The sequence below is a fragment of the Schistocerca piceifrons genome, chromosome 3 (genome assembly GCF_021461385.2).
Source record: "Schistocerca piceifrons isolate TAMUIC-IGC-003096 chromosome 3, iqSchPice1.1, whole genome shotgun sequence".
Classification (NCBI taxonomy): Eukaryota; Metazoa; Arthropoda; class Insecta; order Orthoptera; family Acrididae; genus Schistocerca; species Schistocerca piceifrons.
Genome location: NC_060140.1, coordinates 914,334,208 through 914,359,366, shown reverse-complemented (window position 1 = coordinate 914,359,366; position 25,159 = coordinate 914,334,208). Strand labels below are relative to the sequence as shown.

Sequence of the window (25,159 nt, the reverse complement as noted above, 5' to 3'; positions counted from 1 at the left end):
TACAGTAAAGCTGCATGCCCTCGGGAAAAATTACGACTGTAGTTTCCCCTTGCTTTCAGCCGTTCGCAGTACCAGCACAGCAAGGCCGTTTTGGTTATTGTTACAAGGCCAGATCAGTCAATCATCCAGACTGTTGCCCTTGCAACTACTGAAAAGGCTGCTGCCCCTCTTCAGGAACCACACGTTTGTCTGGCCTCTCAACAGATACCCCTCCGTTGTGGTTGCACCTACGGTACGGCTATCTGTATCGCTGAATCACGCAAGCCTCCCCACCAACGGCAAGGTCCATGGTTCATGGGGGGGGGGGGGGGGAGGTTTACATAGATAAGGAACCGTAAAAGGCCTGTAACACTACCTTGGGGAACACCAGAAATCACTTCTGTTATACTCGATGACTTTCCGTCAATTACAACGAACTATGACCTCTTCCAAACGAAATCACGAATCCAGTCATATAACTGAGACGATATTCCATAAGCAAGTAATTTCACTACAAGTCGCTTGCGGTACAGTGTCAAAAGCCTTCTGGGAATGTAGGAATACGGAATCAATTTGAAATCGCTTGTCAATAGCACTCTGTGAGTTAACAGCTAGTTGTGTTTCACAAGACCTATGTTTTCTATATTCATATTGACTGTGTGTCAATACACCGTTTTCTTCGAGGTAATTCATAATGTTTGAACACAAAATATGTTCCAAAATCCTGTTTCATATCGACGTTAACGATATGGGCCTGTAATTTAGTGCATTACTCTTACTAGTTTTCCTGAATATTAATGTGACCTGTGCAGCTTCCCAGTCTAGGTACGGATCTTTCGTCGAGCGAACGGTTGTATATGATTGTTAAGTATGGAGGTATTGTATCAGCATACTCTGAAAGAAACAAAACTGGTATACACTCTGGACCGGAAGAGTGCCTTTTTTTAAGTGATTTAAGTTGCTTCACTACTCCGATGATACCTACTTCTACGTTACTCATGTTGGCAGCTGTTCTTGATTAGAATTCTGGAATATTTACTTCGTCTTCTTTGGTGAAGGAATTTCAGAAGGCTGTGTTTAGTAACTCTGCTTTGTCAGAGCACTGTCGTCGATAGTATTTCCATTGGTATCGCGCAAAGAAGGCGTTGATTGTGTCTTGCTGCTAGCATACTTCACATACGACCAGAATCTCTTTCGATTTTCTGCCAAGTTTCGTGGCAAAGTTTCGCTGTGGAGACTATTATAAGCATCTTGCATTGATGTCAGCGGTAAATTTCGTGCTTCTGTAAAAGATTACCAATGCTGGAGATTTTGGGTCCGTTTAAATTCGGCATGTTTTTAACTTGTTTCTGCAACTGTTACAGCCGAATCTTCTTTTCCCACTCCACTGGATCGTACGGACCTGAGGTAACACAAGAGCTAAATGAACCATGTTATCATACGAGTACATTGACTCTCACGGCAGCGTAAGTCTCAACTCGAAGTCCACTCCCAGGCAGACCCTACACTAGCCAAGTGGCTTGGAACTAGCATGACCGGTACAAACTATATACAGAAGCTTACAAAATGTATGTCTCTGCAAGTACCGCATATTTTGATCAGACAGGGTGTGGACCTTGGTTTGTTACGTACAGAAGCTTCGGTATTAACGAAGGAGTGTTTGCTAGTGTTTACGTCGTCGAGTTTTAAGTCGACGAAGTTCATAGATAGTGATTCAACGAGTTGCCATACGGTTTCTTACGAGGCAGCTGAAGATAAAGCTGTACACCCCTTGGCAGACAATGTACTGACAACACTCATTACAAGGTGGGAGCTGAGTCAACTCATGTGTCTCCGATGAATGCCGTGATATATGGATATTAGAGGCAACGAAAGTGCAGGCCTGCTGGCGAAAGTGGTGCAGCATCTACTTCCGACGGAGGTGCTTCTACCAGAGAGTGATTTTCATGGCGCACTCACCATCCAAACAAAAACGGAATGGACAATGTTGGTGGAATGCAAAGTATTTGCGAAGGTACATGAAACTGAGTGATACGGCAACTGACTCTACTCCAAACCTGGTTTCTCAACTTGGTGCTCGCGATCGTTACTATTAACAGACTAAGAGTAAGTCACAGGAATGGTAACAACAAGATTGTTAAATACGTTTCCAAGCTGTAATTCCTTTCTCGGTTAAGAGGACATTGTACATATGAATGTGGTAAATTATGAGGGGCGTTCAATTATTGATGCAACACTTTTTTTCTGAACGCAGGTTGGTTTTATTCAGGAATCTAATACATCATACTATTCCCCACTATATTTGCTACATACACCGTTTTTCAATATAAAATCTACGTTCAATGCGACAGCCTTTCGCCACCTTATTAGCAGGGCCTATATGCCCGCATGGTACCACTCTACTGGTCGACGTCTCAGCCAAAGTCCTGCTGCATCAACAACCACCTCATCATCCACGTACTGCTTCCCGCGGAGTGCATCCTTCATTGGGCCAGACAGACGAAAGTCGGAAGCTACGAGATCCGGGATGTGGAAGACCAGTCGAGTGAAGACCCCTCGGGCGCGCAGGCCATACCTTGCCATGGAGAAAGAGAAGTTCGTTTGCTTTTTTGTGGCGACGAGGACAATGAAGTCGTTTCTTCAATTTCCTGAGGGTACACAATACAGTTCCGAATTGGTGGTGGCGTCGTGAGGTAGGGCATCAAACGGAATAACCCCTTCAGAGATCCAGTTCAGTTGTGCAGCGAGGTGTTTGATTGTCATCCGTCGATAACCTCGAAATGAGATTGTGTAAGCACGTTACAACATTGCAGGAGTCACAGCTGTGAGCTCGCGGCCGGCGTGCAGGAAATCGGACAGGTTTGCCCGATCTTCTTGCGATGGTGACGGACGCCTATCCCAACGACTCACTGTGCTTTTGTTCACTGACAGGACTCCGTGGATATTCTGCAAGTGTTATGAATATCTTCGAAACTCTGATTTTCCGTCAAAAGAGACAATGACAGCTCTCCGCTTGCAACGCACCTTCGTTACAGACGCCATTTTCAAGGCTACAGGTAGCACCACCACCAATTGGAATTTCATGAAACAATTGGTGCTGAAACTGGAATGCTCCACAATGCCCCGCAACAAATTCCGCGTATTTTTAAGCCGAAAGCGGCCGAGAGAAAAATGTATTGCATTACTTATTGAAGGCCCCTCGTGTAAATACCTGACATGACAGCTGGAGAGCGATCATGAATTCAATTTAAAGAAACCTTCAGAGATGATGTTTTTATTGACTTGGTCGAATGTAGGTATACTATATCAGCAGGGCCAAGCTGCCACCTTTAAATTCTCAGTGTACAGACTATCGCACAATATGATTTCAAAACCTGCACACCGGCGATCTGAAGGTGGCAGCTTAGCTCTGGCGAAGCTCGTAATTCAGCGTATCTAAATACGACGAATGCGATGAACACTTCATATCTGAACCTTCTTTACAATATTGTGAGTACTATCTTTCAAGTAAAGTTACAAAAGTTTACGATTATTTTTTGTCTTAGAGAAGCAACTACACTCATGCTCATAAATTAAGGATAATTGCAGAATGTGGTGCCACACAACGTGGCACTACACAGAACTGGCGCTAACAGCGTAGGCACATAGGGAACACACATGACACAGATCTGTAAGTCCACGGTATTGGTGAAAAGTTGAGAATACCGTCCCGTAACACATGAGCTACAAAACGCCACTGTTTCCTGTGCAAGTACCCCGACATCAATATGGGACATGATCACACGTACACAGGCCGCACAACAGGTTGGCTTCCTCTGGATAAGGTGGTCGAGCAGCTGCTGGCGTATAGCCTCCCATTCTTGCACCAGTGCCTGTCGGAGCTCCTGAAGTGTCGTAGGGGTTTGAAGACGTGCAGTGATACGTCGACCGAGAGCATCCCAGAGGTGCTCGATGGGGTTTAGGTCTTCATTTGCCTGATATCTTCTGTTTCAAGGTACTCCTCCACGATGGCAGCTCGGTGGGGCCTTGCGTTATCACCTATCAGGAGGAAGGTGGGACCCACTACACTCCTGTAAAGGCGTACATACTGGTGCAAAATGACGTCCCGATACACCTGACCTGTTACAATTACTCTGTCAAAGACATGCAGGGGTGTACGTGCACCAATCATAATCCCACCCCCTACCAACAAACCACGACCTCACACAGGTCCCTTTCAAGGACATTAAGGGGTTGGTATGTGGTTTCCGGTTCACGCCAGATGAAAACCCGGCGAGAATCACTGTTCGGACTATACCTGGACTCATCCGTGAACATAACCTGGGACCACTGTTCCACTGACCACATACTGTGTTCTTGACACCAGGCTTTACAGGTTCGTCTGTGACCATGGGTCAGTGTAATGCACCTTGCAGGTCTCCGGGCGAATAAACCATGTCCGTTCAGTCGTCTGTAGACCGTGCGTCTGGAGACAACTGTTCCAGTGGCTGCAGTAAGGTCCCGAGCAAGGCTACCTGCAGTACTCCGCGGCCGTCTGCGGCCACTGATGGTGAGACATCGGTCTTCTTGTGGTGTTGTACACCGTGGACGTCCCGTACTGTAGCGTCTGGACATGTTTCCTGTCTGTTGGAATCATTGCCATAATCTAGAGATCACACTTTGTGGCAGACGGAGGGCCCCTGCTACGACCTGCTGTGATTGACCAGCCTCCAGACGCCCTAGGATTCTATCCTCATAACGTCATCAATATGCGTTCTTTGAGCCATTTTCAACACACAGTCACCATTAGCACGTCTGAAAACGTCTTTACACTTACTCGCTGCACTGTACTCTGACATGCACCAACACACCTCTGCGTATGTGGACTGCTGCCAGCGCCACCGTGCGACGAACGCAGGTCAAATGCAGTCATAGCTCGAGGTGATTTAAACCCACAAACTGCCCACGAGAGCGTTGTGTCACCATGTATCAGTATTATCCTTAATTTATGAGCGTGAGTGAAGTTCAATGAATGACCCATAGCCAAAAATTTTTCCCATTAAAACGGAACTTTAAAAATTAAGACCTTGAAAAAATTGGTTTAATATTAAAAACCAGCCTAATATCGGTGTCTTTGCCTGTACACGAGTATGTCGTATACATTACACATATCTCTTCTTCCGCCTCTTCATTGGGTCATCCGTCCGGCCTCACTCTGCCCTTCTTCTGCCCCATCTCTCTGACCATCTCTGTACTATGTTCTTGACTATTTTACCGGCTATTACCCTCAGCAAAACCTAAAGTACGAGAATGTATTAAGACAGCATCTAATAAATTTATCCACATTCATCTGAAAATAGAAAGCTAATAAATCAATCGCTCTTTGGGGAGGCTTTGAATCTTGCGTAAATCATGTGCTGCAGGCTCTACCGCGGTGTCAAATCTCCTCTCTCCCAGATCTGCTGCACTACAATGCCTTACAGAAGGTTAATAAAGTAAATAGTGAAAGAATTTCAGTCGCCCCACCATCACTCTCGTGGATCTAGCTTTTATTAGGATCTTCACAATATTCCAGTATATTATTGTATCATTTTACACAAACAATCTGTGCTATTGAATTATTCCACATTCATCGTTCAGTTAACAGAACAGTTTGTTTAGCTAGATCACTTCTTTTCAAAGTACGAGTTGCTCTTCCAGATACGGTCTTTCTCACGGTAGCAGATATCCTCTCTTTTTTTACGTATAGGAATAAAACCCAGTGCATGCAGTGTGTAAAACAACTGCATCATGTTCACAAAGCGGGTTTGGCCTGTACAGTGTAGCGTATTTCCAGTGACATGGATTATAGATATTACCCTTTCTCATACTATTCTATTAATTCTCTGATAATCTCCCCTTACCCCTCACCCTGTCCCCATCCAACTTCCAATCTCCTCCTCCCCCTCCCTCTTTGTCCATCTCCTTCTCCCTTCTCTCTTATTGATCATATCCTCCTCCACCCTCTCCCTGTCCATTCCCTTCTTCCCCTTCTTCTGCTACCTACTCCTTGGCCCCCTTTGTGGCCCTCTCCTCTGCACGTCTCTCTCAGCCTACCTCCTCCCAGCCCGCTCTTTCCCCCATTTTTAACCCCTTCTTTGCTCACTCTCCTCTCCTCGCTGTCTGTTTATCTCCTCCTCCCACTCGCACTCCATTTCCTCTCCATCTGTGCATGTCCTTTCCCCCATATCTGTCCATTTCCCCCCCTTTTTCTCAGTCCATTTCCCCTTACCCCCCCCCTCCCACTCCAAATCTTCTCCCCATGTCTCTCTGTTGATTTCATCCTTCCCCTCTCTCTTCATTATTATCCTTCCACCTCTTGCTGTCCATTCCCTCTTGCCACCTCTCTGCGTACATCCACTCCTGCAACACACTTTCCTCATCCATCTTCTCCTGCCACCATTTTCTGTCCATCCCCTCCACTATGCATCTCGATCTTCCCCCAGCCATACCTATCAGCATGTGTATCTCCTGCAAAACGTGTTGAAAAATCAGGTCAGTACTACTGCCACAACATGCAGAGCAGGCTGCATGTCTGGGGCGTGAAAACCGTTTCTTGCCTGTGATGTAAAGGTTGCCATGCACTCGAGGCCCATAATTCAGGCAGCCTATATTTCAAGTGCTAGAAAACTGTTTCTTGCTCCTGATGTGTAGGCTGCTCTACAAAGCAGGTCGATAAGGGAATCTGACATAATTCCCCACACAACAACTCTGTCATACAGGACAGCCTTTATGAAAGGTGGCGGAGTGATGGAAAAGACCCGTGCTTGCCCTTATGGCATTCCCACTGGATCTACAGATTATAAACTCCACTGTAGATACTTGTGGGGCTTGCTGCTTCTGTTCCAAATTTGGTTGAAATCGATCCAGAACTTTGGGGGGAGATTCCCAGGATACATAGATATGTACAGTCTGCTTTATATATATATTTGTGATATCTATTGTAATGGTACAGTTAATGTACTTCTGCACTAACTTACTTGCACACTTGTAAGTTAATCTTTATAAGCTCGATTAATTAACACGTTGTGTTTTATATTTTGTAATGAATACAACAAATATGTTTCTTTCCATTATTTGACGTAATTGCATGTGGAAAAATGAGCATACTTGAAACCAAATGAGACGGAGGTCCCTATGACACTGTCTTAGCTGGTTTGACCATGTTCTTCATTTTTTCATATCTTGTGCTGACCTTGACGTGTCCACTCCAACCAATATCCTGCATAACCCACTCGACTGCTCCTACCTACAGAAAATTAACTGATCCTAGTGTCTGTAGTAACTTGGGATGCCGAACAGAAAAAGTATAAAATCAATTGTTAGCATCGAGTATAGATTTACGTGTCAGGAAGTCGTTTCTGAAAGTATTTGTATGGAGTGTAGCCATGTATGGAAGTGAAACATGGACGATAAATAGTTTGGACAAGAAGAGAATAGAAGCTTTCGAAATGTGGTGCTACAGAAGAATGCTGAAGATTAGATGGGTAGATCACGTAACTAATGAGGAGGTATTGAATAGAATAGGGGAGAAGCGGAGTTTGTAGCACAACTTGACCAGAAGAAGTGATCGGTTGGTAGGACATGTTCGGAGGCATCAATGGATCACCAATTTAGTATTGGAGGGCAGAGTGGAGGGTAAAAATCATAGAGGGAGACCAAGAGATGAATACACTAAGCAGATTCAGAAGGATGTAGGTTGCAGTAAGTACTGGGAGATGAAGAAGCAAGCACAGGATAGAGTAGCATGGAGAGCTGTATCAAACCAGTCTCAGGACTGAAGACCACAACAACAACAACAACAACTTTTTTTCTCTCAGCTTACAAGTAAGTATCGACAAATGGTATGTCGTATGTGGTGTTGTTCGACGAATTGTACTAAGAGATACGCTTTGTCAGAGATTAGTGATGGAATCAGATGTCGATGACTGTGTACAGGGCTAGTACCAGAAGATGAGATGACATACACACAGTTTCTCTTACGTTTCAATCTTATTTTTGTTCTGGTAGATGTGTTTCCGAGGCGTCATTAGGTCATCTTTATGCATGGATCACTATCGCAGCCAGTGACGTAGAAGACTCGACTATACCTACAATCGTAGAGCAACTAGCACCTGAACGTCGAAACAGGCAAGTAGATCGTACCTGCACACATTGCGATATAATGATGGAATAACTGTAACCTGAACTCTTCATATCATTGTAATTTTCAATGGTTATAATGTTCTACCTATGTCTCGTGTACACTTCGCTACTGTTAGTGTTTATTTTTGTTTTGCACATAATATGGACGATTTCGGTACATGTAGGACTCTTTAAATGTTACGTTGTTTACCGTTCGACGTACGGAGTCAACAGCCGGAATTGTAATGGTAGGATAAGAAAAGGTGGAAGGAAGTCACCTGTGTTAGAGAGGCATAAAACCTTCAATGGAAAATGTACAGGGCACGAAGAGTATGTTCCAGCTGAGAAAAGAGTACCAGTTAGAAATTAGTATACATCAGGGCGGGAGTGCGAGGCTAAAATATCTATAGTCCAACGAATTTGAGCCTTCGATGTATGCTGGTTCCTTCTGAAAAGATGTGGAATAATTACATTGTGCTCCAAGACAATTGGTGATTAGAAGAAGAGCGGAGCGTGAGCCATGTAAATGCTGAGACTGTACCTGTGAATTAGTCATCGACGCCGATACAGGGCAACGCTACGTCGTCCCACGACAAAGTGCTCATTTCATATGTGCTGCATAAACACAAGAGCCTCTATTATTGTAGATTATTTTGTGGACAGCGGAAAAATTTAATTTAAATTTGTATCCAGATTGTTACTGACACAAGTCCTGTTAGCTGCGATAGAATCATGGTCAGCATGCCTTAGCGCCACAATTATAATGAAAAACCATCATATTTCCTTAAAAAAGACTGTCAGAGATTAGTATTTGCCTTAAGAACAACTTACCGATTGAGTAAATCAAAATATGGTTTCAAATTAAGCTGTTAATGAAATATTAGAATATAATTCTAATTTCATACGAAGTAAACCACTAGTTTCAAATTTGAGCTTCTGGCTGTATTATTCAACAAACAATTTAACATATTAGAATTTTATTGTTTTGTAAGTGTAGATAGTGTTCATGTTTTGTTTAGAAGTGTAATAAATGTATATTAATTTATGTGTACTTGCGCCAGTGGAACATCTGTATAATGCAACTGGGTTTGTGGGATTATTTCCGTAATTGTAAATGTGAGGGAGTGTTTTCCCTGTTAAATGGTATCACACTCTGAAGTACAAAGTCAGTACTAGTGTAAGAAGCCGATTATCTGAAATAATGGTTCAAATGGCTCTGAGCACTATGGGACTTAACATCTCTGGTCATCAGTCCCCTAGAACTTAGAACTACTTAAACCTAACTAACCTAAGGACATTACACAACACCCAGCCATCACGAGGCAGAGAAAATCTCTGACCCCGCCGGGAATCGAACCCGGGAACCCGGGCGTGGGAAGCGAGAACGCTACCGCACGACCACGAGATGCGGGCATCTGAAATAAACTTTTATTATGAAATAGTTAGTAAACTTACTGACTTACTCTAATTTTGGGTTTAAATATTACTGTTTTCTTGCTCACTAAACCAAATGTTCGAACTGAATTGGCGATTTGAATATTTCCATAGTACAACTCGTAAAAATAGCTTCGTACAGCTTCGTATATCATCCCTACCAAATCTCATTTTACAAGGAAATGGACTTTCATTGTGTTGATAGTCGTACATTCGAACAAAAGGTAGGATAAAGAACATCATATTGGCAGTTTCTTCATATCCATTTAAAAATATTGCTGGCTTGTTTTCATAACTATTTGATATACATCGTCGTTCGCCATGGTATTAATCCAAAAAAAAAATGTGTCGATTACTGTGAAAATATTACGTAGTTGTTGATATTGTTTCAAATTGATCAGAATGGCTAAATAAATTAATATCTTACATAATATTTTAGTTCATCATTTACCACATAAAACAGGTTTGCACAAGACAGGAAGCAGTGGCGGGCTACACCGAATAAATCGGAAGACTGATGGCTCAAAATAAAAGACTTGCATTGAAATCACCACAAGCTTCTGTTTCTCCTTATCTAACAAGTAACTTAATAGTGAATCTAGAGTTCTCATAAATGTCTGAAAGTTTTTATGTAAGGATCTGTAGAATGTTGCAAGAGATATATTCTGCAGCAACATCTCACACGCACATGCTTTTGGATTCCGAGTTGTACAAAAACTCCCTGTTGCACTATTTATGTCTGTATACTCAATAGTTACGTAGCATGACACTCCACCTTTACCTATATTAACTCTACACAAAAATGATACTAACGTGTAATCTCTGATATTTAACTTCTGTACCCCTCAGACAGGCACAGAACATCTGTCTCTCCAGAATTCCCATCTTCTTCACATTCAAGCATCTTATCTACCTTGATTTTCAACCACTCAATTTTTCTAATGAAACAATCTGATTTTACGTTTCTGGAAACTGTTACATGTTTCATGTCATTTTGTTTTAATGTCCTTGTATACTGTGTGTCTACAATGTACGTAAAGTAAAAAAAGAAAAAAAATGTGCCTCCTCCACTCCGGCAATCACAGGGGTTTCCCTTGTGTGCTTATGGTCCCCTTACGCCTTCTGCAAGATGCTCCACTAACCTGTAATTCCCCCTTCTATTAATGTGCAGTCAATGACTTTATACCCAAATTTCAAACTGCAGCAACACGAACAGCATAAAAATGAGACTTTCTTTCAATCAAAATCAATCGACTAATGTCTTTGATTACATGACTTCACCTGTGCTAATCCACGGCCTGTCATGATGACGCCAAATCTCCAGAAACTTCATACGAGTCTGTGCTGTTGCTATTCCTGTCTCATGCACGTCACCCTTAATACTATAATCTAATTTGCTACCCATGCTGTTTCCTGTTCCACCTACTATAAATACTGCAATGAAATCACCTACACATACTTTACCATGTGAAGATGACGCAGGGTATTCTTGTTTCACTTGCGACTGGCCATGTCGCCGGGCGGGGTGGCCGAGGGGTTCTAGGCGCTACAGTCTGGAACCGCGCGCCCGCTACGGTCGCAGGTTCGAATCCGGCCTTGGGCATGATGTCCTTACTTTAGTTAGGTTAAAGTAGTTCTAAGTTCTAGGGGACTGGTGACCTCAGAAGTTCAGTCCCATAGTGCTCAGGGGCATTTGAACCATTTTTTGGCCATGTCATCAACGAGTAGTAATCTTCGAAGCGTATGAGCGCAAATACCAACCTAAACTCTCAACATGATCAACAAAATGAAACAAGTTCGTTCTGGCAACCACCTTACTAATTGATTTAATATGATTTTAGCCCTCCTGCATTGTCGCCTTCCGCTGTTTCTGTATCCCATCTGAAGAGTATGTAAGGAAAACACGTTTATTCTGTGAAATTATTAAATACTTTTATAACACATTATGCACAGATAATATGCATTCTTTAGTAAATATAAAGAAGAAACTACAAGATGAACATAAACCAATGATTCTGGATGAAATTATGGAAACGTTAATGCTAAATAAATAGTGTAAGTGAAGTAACAAAAGTAAACAAAACCTGTAAAAAACTTGTAGAAATCAAAATAATTACTATCACGTTTAACTGGGGATGAAGCCGTAAAAGAAAATTATATTCTACCACGTAGTAGTCAAAAACCACACAAGGCGTCCTAATGAAATTGGCTTAATAAGACTGTTACCGAAAGTGAAAAACGGATTTTCTCTGAGTCTCATTTTTTAGATGTTGTATTCCTTGCACCAGCTTCATATGCTGCATTTGTACATTTTCTTGAAATCAGATTTCACTACAGGTTATTTACTACTGTTAATGCGCGTTGTCGTTATAATCCATTGTAAATGTTACAAAGCCTCTGGCGGAGACCTTTTTATGAGTTTTCCCGAGCTGCTAGTCATTCGCACTGTAAGCTTCAGCTGGGTTATTCTTAAATCATCTGTTTAAACTAATATACAAACCATACCGTTGAAAATGTTCCACGTGAAGAAGATACCAAATTTTTTCGAACAAAAACTCAATTTCTTAAGTAGTTGAGTCGACAAAATTTCAAATCTTCGAAAACGTACTTCCACTCCCCGAAGAGATAAGATGTCGTGGCTCTCCGTTCTCTGTACAAAAGTTGCTACAATCCCTAGCAAGAAACCTACGTAATTTACTGCGCAGAGTTACAAAACGGTCAGTTCAGCAAAAGATTAGTGTAAACACATACCACGAAACTGTGCTACACACACTTGTACTGTTTAGCACTACTGTGTTAAAACAACAGTTATCGGTGTATGACAATGGTATGTGGAAAATCGAGATGAATAATTTGATATTATAGAGGACACTTCCACATCTACATATAGACCCATACCTTGCTAATCATTGTATAGCGCATGGCAGAGGGTACTTCCTATTGTACCCGGATTAAAGATTGTTTCAGTTCCTTTCTCGTATGGAACGTTGGAACAATGTTTAAACGTCTTTATGCGCGCTATAATCAATCTAATCTTGTCCTCACAATCCCTACAGGGGCGATAGGCAGGTGTTGTCGTATATTCCTAGAGTCATCATTTAGACCCAGTTCATCAAATTTTGTAAGTAGGTATTCTCGGGAAAACTAGCATCCCTCTTCAAGTGTTCAGTTTCTTCACACTCTCCCAAGGGTCAAACAAACATGGAACCATCGGTGCTGACCTTCTCTCTGTACCTTCAACATAACCTGTCAGTCCTATTTAGTGTGAGTCCTAGACACTTGAGCAATGTTCTAGGTTTTGTCACACGGATGATTTGTAAGCAGTTTCCTTTCTAGAAAGTCTGTATTCCCCTAGCATTTTACCTGCTGTTCAGCTTATGTGATCGTTCCACTTCATATTCCTACAAAGAGCCACACCTAATGTTCATATGAATTGGCCGAATCCATGCGTGACTCGTTGTTACGTTATTAATAGGATACGATGTGTTTCCTTTTTGTAAAGTGCGTAGTTTTGATTTTCTCAAATTTTGTGATCTATCAAGTCAGGAAAGGGGTCACAATCGGCCTAAGAAGGCCGCTCTCGATTCTAAATATCCGCTCAGGTTTTTACGTCATCGGCTTAGTCGATGGTTTGAAGCTCATTTCTTGTTCTCGCTAAAATCACCCTTGATTATTAAACGTATCTTGTTCTTGCACTTACAATATTCCAAAATTGACGTTTGTGTAAGCTCTAACTCAAAATGTTGTCAATTTAAACAGCGTGAAGTTAACAATTATCGTTTAGTTTCTCTGGCCTTCTTACTACGAGGCTACTGTGCTTGTGAGTGTACTTTTAGATCGAACTGTAAACTTAGTTATTTTTGCATAACGTTTACAAACGTCTTTTGCCATTCATTACTCTCGAGGGAATTTTTAAATTAGTAACGTTAACGAAATAAAAAAAATAAAAATGAAAAATTTGATCGACTAAGCCGGTCACGTAAGAGCAAGAGAGGATCTACATTTACATCTACACCCACCTCTACATCTCGACGGGTATTCTCCAATTTGTACTTAAGTACATGGAAAAGGGTTCATCGAAGCACTTTTACACTGTTTCTCCACCGTTCCACTTTCGAACAGCGCGCACAAAAAACAAACACTTAAATCTTACCGTGCAAGTTCTGATTTATCTTATTTTATTTGCGATGACCATTTCTCTCTATGTACGTAGGTATCAACAAATTATTTTCGCATTCGGAGGAGAAAGTACGAGATTGAAATGTTGGGAAAAGTTCGCACCGCAACAAAAAAGCCTTTGTTTTAATAATTGCCATCCCAACTGTTGTAACATTTCCTTGGCGCACTTTCCCCAATTTCGTGATAAAACTAGGAGTCCTTTGAAGTTTTCGATGTCCTCTCTCGTAACGACCCCAGTAGCAATACTCGAGAAGAGGGCAGACAAACGTAGGAGTGTAGACAGTCACTTTAGTTGATTTGTTGCATCTTCAAGATCTTGCGCGACGTGCATGCGCTATACCTTAGGTGGCTTTTGTTGGGCAATTTGCGGTTGTTTCTCGGCTTGAAAAACAACAAGTGTCCTTCTTCAAACTGTTCGTCTCGATCTCACTACACCACTGTGGCACGCTGTAAACATTTAACACTTAGAGACCGTATATACAGGATGTTTTACAATTCATGTCACACACTTATAGAGGTTACAGAAGGGACTTAACAGATCAAGTTTTTCATAGAAAACCATATCCGTTAACGTCATCCGACAACGCTAAAGAGCGTCAAAGTTATACGTGCCAGCACTATAAATGTATATCTATACGAGGTGATCTCGTGATGATGTTACGAACTTACGAGGATGATAGAGACGGATAAATGTATCAATTTAGCGTAAGGGTTCCTGTATCGGAAACGAACGAGTCGCAAGTTACTACCGAAAATCAGTCTGACACCTCCGTCTGTGGAATACTTGTACCCGACTTTCAGAGGTGACAGTATGGACGAAAACAAGAAAAAAGTCTCTTAAACATGGACTACCTGAGGAGCTATGAGCACTTGTTGATTAGTGCTGAACAAGTGCTCATAGCGCTTAAGATATGTATTTTGGGGCCCTCGTTTCCAAGACGTATTTGTTCCATAATAACATCCCGGAAAGTTGCCTAACTTAGCAACAGTACTGCTGGTACCTGTATTCCATTGTTAGAGGTAGGCGTATCGCTTATACCTTTCGAATCGTCCCTTCCCGATACAGGGACCATTACCTCAAATTGATAGATTTATGCTTCTCCATCATCCTACAAAGTTTGTAACATCATCACGAAATCACCGTATATATACATACCTTTACAGGCGGCGACGCCTATAACTTTGACACTCTGTAGCATCGTTGTGTGACGATTCCGGACATGAGTTCTTGTGTAAAGCTTGATCTACTAACTTCCCTCTATAACTTATAGAAGTGTGTAACATGAATTGTGAAACAGCGTGTATGACCTCCGAATAGGCTTCCCGAAATTGTTATTCAGGTACCAAGAGCCGAGCGAACAATTACCTTTATGACACACTTCAGTAAACACCACTAACGATGAAATTGGGTATTCCATTATAAACTAACCCGAAACTGCGTCTACTGAACTGGATTTATGTGTAGTACTCACACTAATGAAAGAAAAAGAACACGGTGGTGTAACATCATATTGTTAACTGTAGGTTCTTTAGAGGATAGGTTAGTCGCAGAAGGATGAGAAAACGAATCACTTGTGGACACACCAAAAGGACTGACATACCAAAATCATAAACACTCTAGAGCTATTTTTAGACTAGAGCTACATATTAATCTGTCATAGTGAGTAGTGAAAATCGAGTGTCAATTCCGCATCTACATTTCATTCATCAATTTATTAATGCATCTGGACGAATGCCGCTGTTCCTTGAAAAATATCAAGACATATGCTTCATAACGACCTCTGTAGGGACGAAAAGCAAAGGTAATTAACATCATGGGATTTTTTTCCATAACCATCACATTAACTTAATCGTTTACCTGAAATATGTCATTTACTGGCATTCTGTCTGTTTAATCGTCGACTGGTGTCCTTGGAGAGCACGGCCATCACCGAGATCTGTCATAATGACATTCGACTTCTTTAATCGTATTGCGCCGTCCTTGAAGTAATGGGAGAAGGAGCCGGCGTTATTATAGTTATCCGTCAATGTCGCAGCCAGGTGTCCATTGTTCCGGCGCGTTTCCGCACGGTAGCGGCAGCGACCGTGGATAACTGAGTATGTTTTCCCGGCTTGCTGTGGAGTTGACAAATGTCAAGGCAGGGCGACTCGCCCCGCTGTGGCAGATAGGCCGGCGCGCAGGGCCTCCCTGGAATGTGGCTAGGAGCGGCTCACACGCCGTATATATACCGGGCGCCGCGACCCAGACGGCAAGTGTTGTGGTCGACGCAGCGGGACAGCAACAGCAGCAGCAGGGACAGCAGCAGACGACGACCGCCATGAGGACCCTGGTGAGCCACCCTTTGTTGTCAGCTAGAGATCTCGTCTGTGCACTCCGTCCCCGTCTTGTGTTCGACTGCAAGTTCTCGGTCGCTGTGTGCCTACCACAAACAATACATTACTATGGGAGACCGATGCATCTTTCTATGCATCAACAGTGAGCCACACTGGATAAAATTACGCATGTATAGTAGCATATTATGCCAAGTGTCTTTCTATTCGCGAAGACGAAGTGAGTCATATTTTCGGTAGTATCTGTCACATCTACAGCTTTAGGGAAGCAGAGGATCAGCATTGAGCCTTTTAATTTGACAAAAAGAACCACGAAAAGTAGGCAACTCTGTTGCGTTCCTGCTGGAACGTTGAAACATAGGCGTGTGACTATTCTCTATTACAGAATGTCAGTGTGTTGACTCGACACCATCGCATTAGATAAAAGATGCTTCAAATTTACGATTTTGTGGAAAAAGGAACGACTCCAGGTGCTGGATATGGTTATATTCGACACGGGATGAGTACTGACAAAAATGAGTAAACTTCTTTAACGTCACTTTGGCTGGATCATCTATCATCATTACTAGTACCAAATTTTTGTGCAAGTGGTGAATAAGGTAATTTTTACTAGTACCACTCTCTAGTGGAAGTGACGAATAACGTAATGAATTATTAAAAATGTGGGTTAGGTTGGGGGCATTACACGGCCAACAACCAATCCTTATAACAAGGGATTCATTGGATGGTGGGAAATACAAGCCGTAAGGAAATTATTTCTAATCATGTCGTGACAAGGACCCTAACAATTTCAGTTCCACCACAGTAGCAGCGATGACACATTCTCAGTCAAGGAATCTCATACACTTAATTCGATACACGTTAAGGTCTCTGACTGCTACTGTTCATTACTCGACATGGTTCATCTGTAGATATTTCGAAATTTCATTCCTTCCAGCTTGCGAGATTTACACCTTAATATCAGGTGCAGTCTATGGGGCAACTTGGTATTTTTCCTCGCATAGAGGCGCAAAGTAATTTAATCTTCCAGAAACAATTTTGAAAGTGTAGAAGGCACTATGTGAACCTGTTGTTGTTATTGTTAGTAACTGTACATGGTCTGTTTCTGGCAATATAGTTTTACTGTTAGGTGTTTTATTGGTCATATTCGAAGTGAATAACATTTATCAGCCAATGTCATAGCAGACGTATATATTCTGATAAAGCCAGATACTAAAATTGTTTCATATGCATACAAAACGAAATGCTATGGTATGCTCGAGACAAAAATTTCAACTTAAGTACTAGTCCCTTGAATTGTAGTTAACTTTGCATCAGTTAAGTTACTGACTTCACAGGTGCTGAAAATAGCTAAAACATCTTCATTTTTTCGTTACATTTTAGAGGTTAATGGGGCTGAGTGCTTACAGAGAGAAGCACAGGAAGTGAAAGAAGAGATGAGACAGACATGCACATTACCAAATTATGTCTATGTCACAGGCATTTTTGAAGTGTCATTTCTGTTTTATATCAACGGTATGTGAACATGGGTTACTTGTCACATATCTCGTCACATCTTCAGAATGTTAAGGAACTTAAACATTAGCTGCCATCGTCTTGAAATACGGCAACTGGCAAGCCAATGGCTATTGTCGAATATTGCAGTTAAGAGAATTCTTAAGGCATATGATCATCCCTTCCCCTCTTAAGGTTAGTTTCTGTACCTCTGTGTGTCATGCCGTTACAAGGAAACTTGAGAATAACAAACAAATTTCAGAAGGCAAATTCACTGGATGTGGAAGGTATGTAGGAAGCGATAAATAATTTAAGAGAAACTTTGAGAGATGTATTTACCCACCCGGATGGAAGGGCGCGTTAGCACTCCACTTCAGTGATTCGGGGAGGTGCGCCGTCTCTGAATCAAATCCACCCTACGAATGAGCTGCTCCCCACTTCTGACGAGGTGAATACTGGGTTGGTATCCACATACTATCTCAGTTACACGATTTGCAATTCCTAAAAACGTTCTCACACTTTCACGTAGGGGAGGGGCGAAGGTGGCAACAGGAAGGCCATCCTGCAACCCTGACACAGTAAAATCCGGATTAACATGCTGACTTCTGCGAATATGAGATAAAGGCGAGGGAAAAAGTGGGTCTATTTATATGCTTACAAGAGAGTTTAATTTTTTCTACAGATGGAACTGGCTGTAGCGTAAACACAACGTACTTTCCAACGAGTTACAGCTGACAGAAAATTAGATAGAGTTGCATACTGGCACTTACACGATTGATGAGCAAGGCAACAGCAACATATTTTAATTTCTGTCCCTACAGGCAGTACTGACAGCGCTGGTGGCAGTGTGCACGGCAGGTGTGATCCCCGGCTACCCGGGCGCTTACTACCCTGGCGCCTACCCCGGAGCATACCCGGGCGCATACCCTGGAGCGCCGCACGCGGCCCCTGCGGTGCCCGCGGACACCCCTGAGGTAGCCGCCGCCAAGGCCGCTCACTTCGCCGCCGTCGCTCAGGCCACCGCCGCCGCCGGGGGCGCTCCCCATGCCCCAGCTGCCCCTGCATACCCAGGTGCATACCCAGGTGCCTACCCAGGCGCCTATCCTGGGGCCTACCCAGGCGCCCCTCATGCAGCACCTGCTGTGCCCCAGGTGAGTCCGTCCACGTAAGAGAGGTGTCACAGTCTATACTTCTGTAGTACAGCATTGGAAAGTGACTCATAGGGAAAAGCACCAAGTATTTTTTCCTTCTTCTGGTTGCTGTCGGTTCATAAATTGTTGCTATACAGAAAAAATTATTTCCTAGATACACACTTGTGCAGATCCTATCTGAAATGCCTTCATTTTTTAGTGCACTGAAGGGAGAGAATAATATTTCGTTTGGCAGTTTGCATGGGTCAGATCTGGTTCTGAGAATTCCAAAAATTTTCACTAACAGCAGGGTATAAATCCACTAGCAGACTGTCCAAAAGCTGCATGAACTGACGGGATGGGAAATCAGATATCTGCTATATTCATTGTGAGGCAAGGAGTCTGATAAGGCTGTACCCACTGAATCTTGTGTTTTTAGAGTGATGTGGCACTGAAAAACAATGTAATAACAAAGCAAAATTGAGATCTTATTGCTACTTAGGTCTCATATTTTCGATACACATGGTGAATCTATAAATGCTATATGTTACTCTTTTTATTTTAAACAACACAATGATTCTTTTTCTAATTTCCACTGAGAAACTATATGAAAGGAAAGTGATCATACGTCAAAATAATTACAAATAGACAAAAACTTGGACCTATCAATCTAACATTAAATGGAAAATTAATTTCAAATTTTAGAATTCTGTTTATCACAGATGTAAATCATTGAAATATTTATTTAGATTGGATAGTGGGATGTAGTCGGATTAAGTCGGGCGATGCTGAGGGAATTAGACTAGGAAATGAGACACTTAAAGTAGTACAGGTGGTTTGCTATTTGGGGAGCAAAATAACTGATGATGGTCGAAGTAGAGAGGACATAAAATGTAGACTAGCAATGGCAATTAAAGCGTTTCTGAAGAAGAGAAATTTGTTAACATCGCGTATAGATTTGTGTCAGGAAGTCTTTTCTGAAAATATTTGTGTACAGTGTAGCCATGTATGGAAGTGAAACATGGACGATAAATAGTTTGGACAAGAAGAGAATAGAAGCTTTCGAAATGTGGTGCTACAGAAGAATGCTGAAGATTAGATGGGTAGATAACATAACTAATGAGGAGGTATTGAATAGAATTGGGGAGAAGAGGGGTTTGTGGCACAATTTGACTAGACGAGGGGATCGGTTGGTAGGACATGTTCTGAGGCATCAAGGCATTACCAATTTAGTATTGGAGGGCAACGTGGAGGGTAAAAATCGTATAGGGAGACCAAGAGATGAATACACTAAGCAGATTCAGATGGATGTAGGTTGCAGTAAGTACTGGGAGATGAAGAAGCTTGCACAGGATAGAGTAGCATGGAGAGCTGCATCAAACCAGTCTCAGGACTGAAGACCACAACAACAACATTTAGACTGATTGTGACAATATTGACCTGTCTTACAGATTACGTATAACTCTTTCTTATGTCGTGCTAGTTCTCAGATAGAACACCTGTTTAGGGAATGGATAATTAGTGATACTCCACTAGTGGATGGCCTGCTGTAAAGACTTTTTTGGAGAGAGGAAAAACCCAACATACTTATTCTTTCCTTGGAGCTATCACTATATTTCAATAGAGTCGAACTAGGCGAGGTGCATTTTAATCAAATCCGCCAATCACTTGCCTTCATTGTCAGAAGGGACATGTATCTGGTGCAGTTATTACAACACCAAGACTACGAGGTTGCAACGTTAAGACTTTTGGAATATAGGGTGTCTCAGGAAACATATCCCTGTTCCGAATGGTTTCCGAGATAGAATACATTTAATACGCACTGTGATTTATTTCCGATATTATTCAGACATTGTCATTGTTTACAACGTCCCACAATAGTGTAGAGGAAGCTGAGACGAACGGTTTGATACTTGGCGCTTGTGGTCTGTCAAGTCGGGAAACGACTTGAAATTGGTCTACAAACACAACTTAAGCTAATGCGCAACGCGGGTGGGACGTTATCGGTATTCTCGCACTTTCATAGCGCAAACTATTAGTGCTAGAGAAAAAATGAATACGTCCTTTCTTGTGGAAAATTTAATTTAGTTTAGTTTTGTACTGCGACGCGTTTTCGTGGGAGCGTTTGATTTTCGAGTTATTCAAGAAAAACGTACAAAAGTAGTATTCTATCTCAGAAACCATTCGGAATAGAATATATGTCCACATGAAGTTTTTTGTTCGAAACACTACTTTTATGACTCCTCCAAGCATGTACCTTTCTTCCTGAGGCACCTGTAGGTACCGCAAATTGAGGATAACCATTGTAGCACGCAAGAGATGTATTTTAGTCACGAAAGAGTACCCCGCAATTTTCTTGTGACATTATGAAGAAATATCACTTCTCTGATGGTTAAATCGAGTGTAATGGGGCCTACATAGCTGGAGACTAACTGCGCAGCTTATCAAGTCTTGATTGAGTGATACTCTGTGCGAATAATAAAAGAGAAGTATGCTGTTGAGACAGACGTTTAGGACACAAATTCTAAAATAAAAACTCAACCTACGGCGCCTGTCGAGACTTCTGATATTGTGCTAAAGAAAGTAAGCAATCTCTGACCCGTTTTTCGAAAAGAATTAATGAAGCAACAGAGCGATAATTAAAATGCTTGTCTCCATTTGTATGATCCATTTTCACTTGATTGTCCCGGACAGCGCACGACACCTCAGAAATTACAGTGGAACTAAGGGAAAAACTAAATATCTAGATACATTTCCCCACAAGCGTCACTAATCATTCCCTTTCCTGTTTCCGTCGGAAATGGAGTTACATACTTCCGTACATGCCCTGATTTGTCTTGTCTTCGCCATCCCAAAGTGGGATGTATGTTTACGTCAGTAAGACTGTTCTTCATTCTGTAGAAAATTCCTGTTCTCTGAACTTTCTCAATAGTATTTTGTCGAAAAATCGTATTGTTGCCTACAGTGATTTCCATTTGAGTTCACGTAGCATTTCCGCAATGACTGTTGATCGAAACTACCGGTAACAAATCTAGCAGCACATCTCTGTATTTCTTCGATGTCTTTCTGCGACCTGGTGGCGGTCCCAGACAGTCGACCAGAACTCAAGTATTACGCGAGGTCTCCTTTATAGATAAACTACACTTTCCAAGAATTCTTCCAATAAATCGAAGTGGACCATTCATCTCCTCCGCATCCAATCTTACGTGCTCATTCCATTTCATGTCGCTTTGCCTGGATATTTAACCGGTATGACGTTAAGTATGAAATTCAGAGCATTGTTATTCCCTACCATATGCATCAGTTTACATGTTACGACATTTGATGAGCATTCAGCCTCCAGGACAACGCATTTAGTTTTACCACTTAAAATGTTTTAGAGTCACTCACATGTCTGGCAGCCTGTTCCGTATGTTCTAGTGTTTTTTAGGAGTCTGCTGAGTGGCAATGACTCAAACGAAAGGAAACCACGAAATATAGAATCTCCCTGTTGTTCTTCATCCGTGGAACGCTGGACGTCTTGCGAGAAAATGACAAGCTGCTTTCTACATCTGTGTTGATCTGCGGACAGATACTTGTCTCTCGCAAGGAAATTTATTATGTTCAAATGTAGAATAACGCCCGCACACCTTCAGTTAACTGTGTAAATACGAGGGCGGTTCAGAAAGTAACCTCTGATTGGTCACAGTGCGGGTTGTGGGGGGAGTAGCGACGCCATCTGTGCGTTCACGCACTCAACAGGTCAGTCGGCATCAAGCCGTGGTCGAGTGAACGTCGTACCTGCGCTAGTTTAGTTTTTGTGGCAGTTTGAAATGTGTGCTGCAATAGAAAACCCCGCCAAATGTGAAGTGCATGCTGTCATAAGGTTTTTTACAGCCAAAGGATATTCTGCAGCAGCTATTCATCGTGAGCTTTGTGCCGTGTACGGACCAAGAGTTATGAGTGAAGGAGTTGTCCGTGAATGGGTACGTTTATTTAAAAGTGGACGAGAAAACGTTCATGATTGAAGAGAGGAGTGGTAGACCATCATTGGTGACTGACGAACTCGTTCAGACAGTTGATGCAAAAGTTCGTGAAAATCGACGTTTCTCAATGTCGGAGTTGTCTACTGGTTTTCCACAGATTTCTAAGACTCTCTTGTACGAGATAGTGACAGCAAGATTGGGTTACCGTAAGTTCTGTGCACGATGGGTGCCCAAAATTCTCACCGACCACCACAAAACTCAAAGAATGGCCACTGCATTAGACTTTCTGTCACATAATGAGGACGAAGGAGAACCATTGTTAAACAGAATCGTGACCGGTGACGAAACCTGGATTAAGTACGTGAACCCTGAGACAAAAGAACAATCAAAGATGTGGGCACATTCAAATTCGCCTACCAAACCAAGAAAAGCCTCGCAAGATTTTTCTGCCAGAAAACTGATGGCAACGGTGTTTTGGGATGCCAAAGGGGTGTTGTTGGTTGAATTCATGGAACGTGGTACGACCATTAATCAAGACGTGTACTGTGAAACAATAAAAAAGTTACGACGGGCTATACAGAACAAACGCCGTGGTATGCTGACTTCCGGTATCGTTTTTTTGCACGATAACGCCCGTCCTCACTCTGCTCGCAGAACAACGGCCCTTCTTGAGTCCTTCAAGTGGGACGTTATCAACCATCCACCTTACAGCCCAGACCTGGCGCCAAGTGATTATCACCTCTTCATGCGTTTGAAGAAATGGCTCGGGTCACAGCGGTTTGATGACAACGAAGAGCTCAAAGATGCGGTCACAGGCTGACTCCAGGCACAAGCGGGTGATTTTTATGCAGAAGGAATTTCAAAGCTTGTGAAGAGATACGATAAGTGCCTCAATCGCTATGGAGGCTATGTAGAAAAATAGTGCAAAGATGTAGTTGTAAGATGTATATATTAAAATATTTTTATTTAACTTGATGTATTTTTTTAAATCAACCGGAAGTTACTTTCTGAACGGCCCTCGTATTGATTATGAGGCTAAGTCCGCAGTTAAACTGAGTGTGTGCCGGCCCTTTAACGTGGGTACGCTGCAAGCGGTGCCTAGCCCTATCACTTAACTGGAGCCACGTGGTTTGCCCGCAGGACACCCCGGAGGTGGCGGCAGCCAAGGCTGCGCACTTTGCTGCGGTAGCGCAGGCGCAGGGCGCCGCCCACGCGCCCGGCGCGCCCTACGGAGTGCCCGGCGCGCCCTACGGAGTGCCCGGCGTGCCCTACGGCGCCCCCGGCGTCGGGCCCGGCGGTGTGCCGCAGGACACGCCCGAGGTGGCCGCCGCCAAGGCCGCCCACGCCGCCGCCCACGCGCGCGCCAGCGGCGCCGCCCACGGCCACTACTACGGCTGAGCGCGTGACGCGACCGCCGGTCGGCCCGCCCGTCACACCCACCACCGACGCTGAACGCCCTGCGACGCCCAGCTACCCCAACACTTCTGAAAGACGACGCTGTCCGCAAATTTTTTTGTACATACGCTTGTTTTTATTTGAGCATAATATATTTTTGCAATGAACTGAACTGTGACTTTTTTTTATCCCCACGGCAAAACACAAGTAAATTACAACTTGAACGACCTGAACGAATACACACTGAAGAGCCAAAGAAACTGGTACACTTGCCTAATATCACGTAGGGCCCCCGCGAGCACGCTGAAGTGCCAAAACAATATCTGGCATGGACTAGACTAATGCCTGAAGCAGTAATGAAGGGAACTGATACCATGAATACTGTAGGGCTGTCCATAAGTTCGTAAGAGTACAAGACGGTGGAGATCTCTTCTGAACAGCACGTTGTAAGATATCCCAGATCAGCTCAATAATGTTCATGTCTGGAAAGTTTCGTGGGCATCGGAAGTGTTTAAACTCAGAAGAGAGCTCCTGCAGCCTCTCTGTAGCAATTCTGGACGTGTGGGGTGTCGCATTGTCCTGCCGGAATTGCCCAAGTCCGTCGTAATGCGCAATGGACATGAATGGATGCAGGTGATCAGACAGGATTCTTACGGATGTGTCACCTGTCAGAGTCGTATCTATGCGTGTCGGGTGTTCCATATCATTCCAAGTGCACACGGCCAACACCATTACCAGCCGGTCGGGGTGGCCGAGCTGTTCTAGGCGCTACAGTCTGGAACCGCGTGACCGCTACGGTCGCAGGTTCGAATCCTGCCTCCGGCATGGATGTTGGTTGGTTTGTGGGATTAAAGGGACCAGACTGCTAAGCATCGGTATCGGAGATATGGTGTTTTACTGTATTCCTGATATTCACGGTATACACGTGAAATGGTGCATCGCTGCCTTGGAGATGCTGTGTCCCATCGCTAGTGCGCCGACTATAACACCACGTTCAAACTCACTTAAATCTCGGTGACCTGCCATTGTAGCAGCAGTAACCGATCTAACATCTGCGCCAGGTACTTGTTGTCTTATATAGGCGTTGCCGACTGCATCTCCGTATTCTCC

At 43.0% G+C, this 25,159-nt stretch overlaps 1 protein-coding gene across 1 annotated transcript; it reads left to right on the top strand.

Annotated features, from left to right (window-relative positions):
- The first annotated feature begins 15,833 nt into the window (after window positions 1-15,833).
- Window positions 15,834-24,216, top strand: LOC124789202 (elastin-like). Its single transcript, XM_047256496.1, has 3 exons — window positions 15,834-16,064; window positions 18,381-18,710; window positions 23,795-24,216. The coding sequence occupies exons 1-3, from the start codon at window positions 15,834-15,836 to the stop codon at window positions 24,050-24,052; spliced, it is 819 nt and encodes a 272-aa protein (XP_047112452.1). The 3' UTR covers window positions 24,053-24,216.
- Window positions 24,217-25,159: the final 943 nt, after the last annotated feature.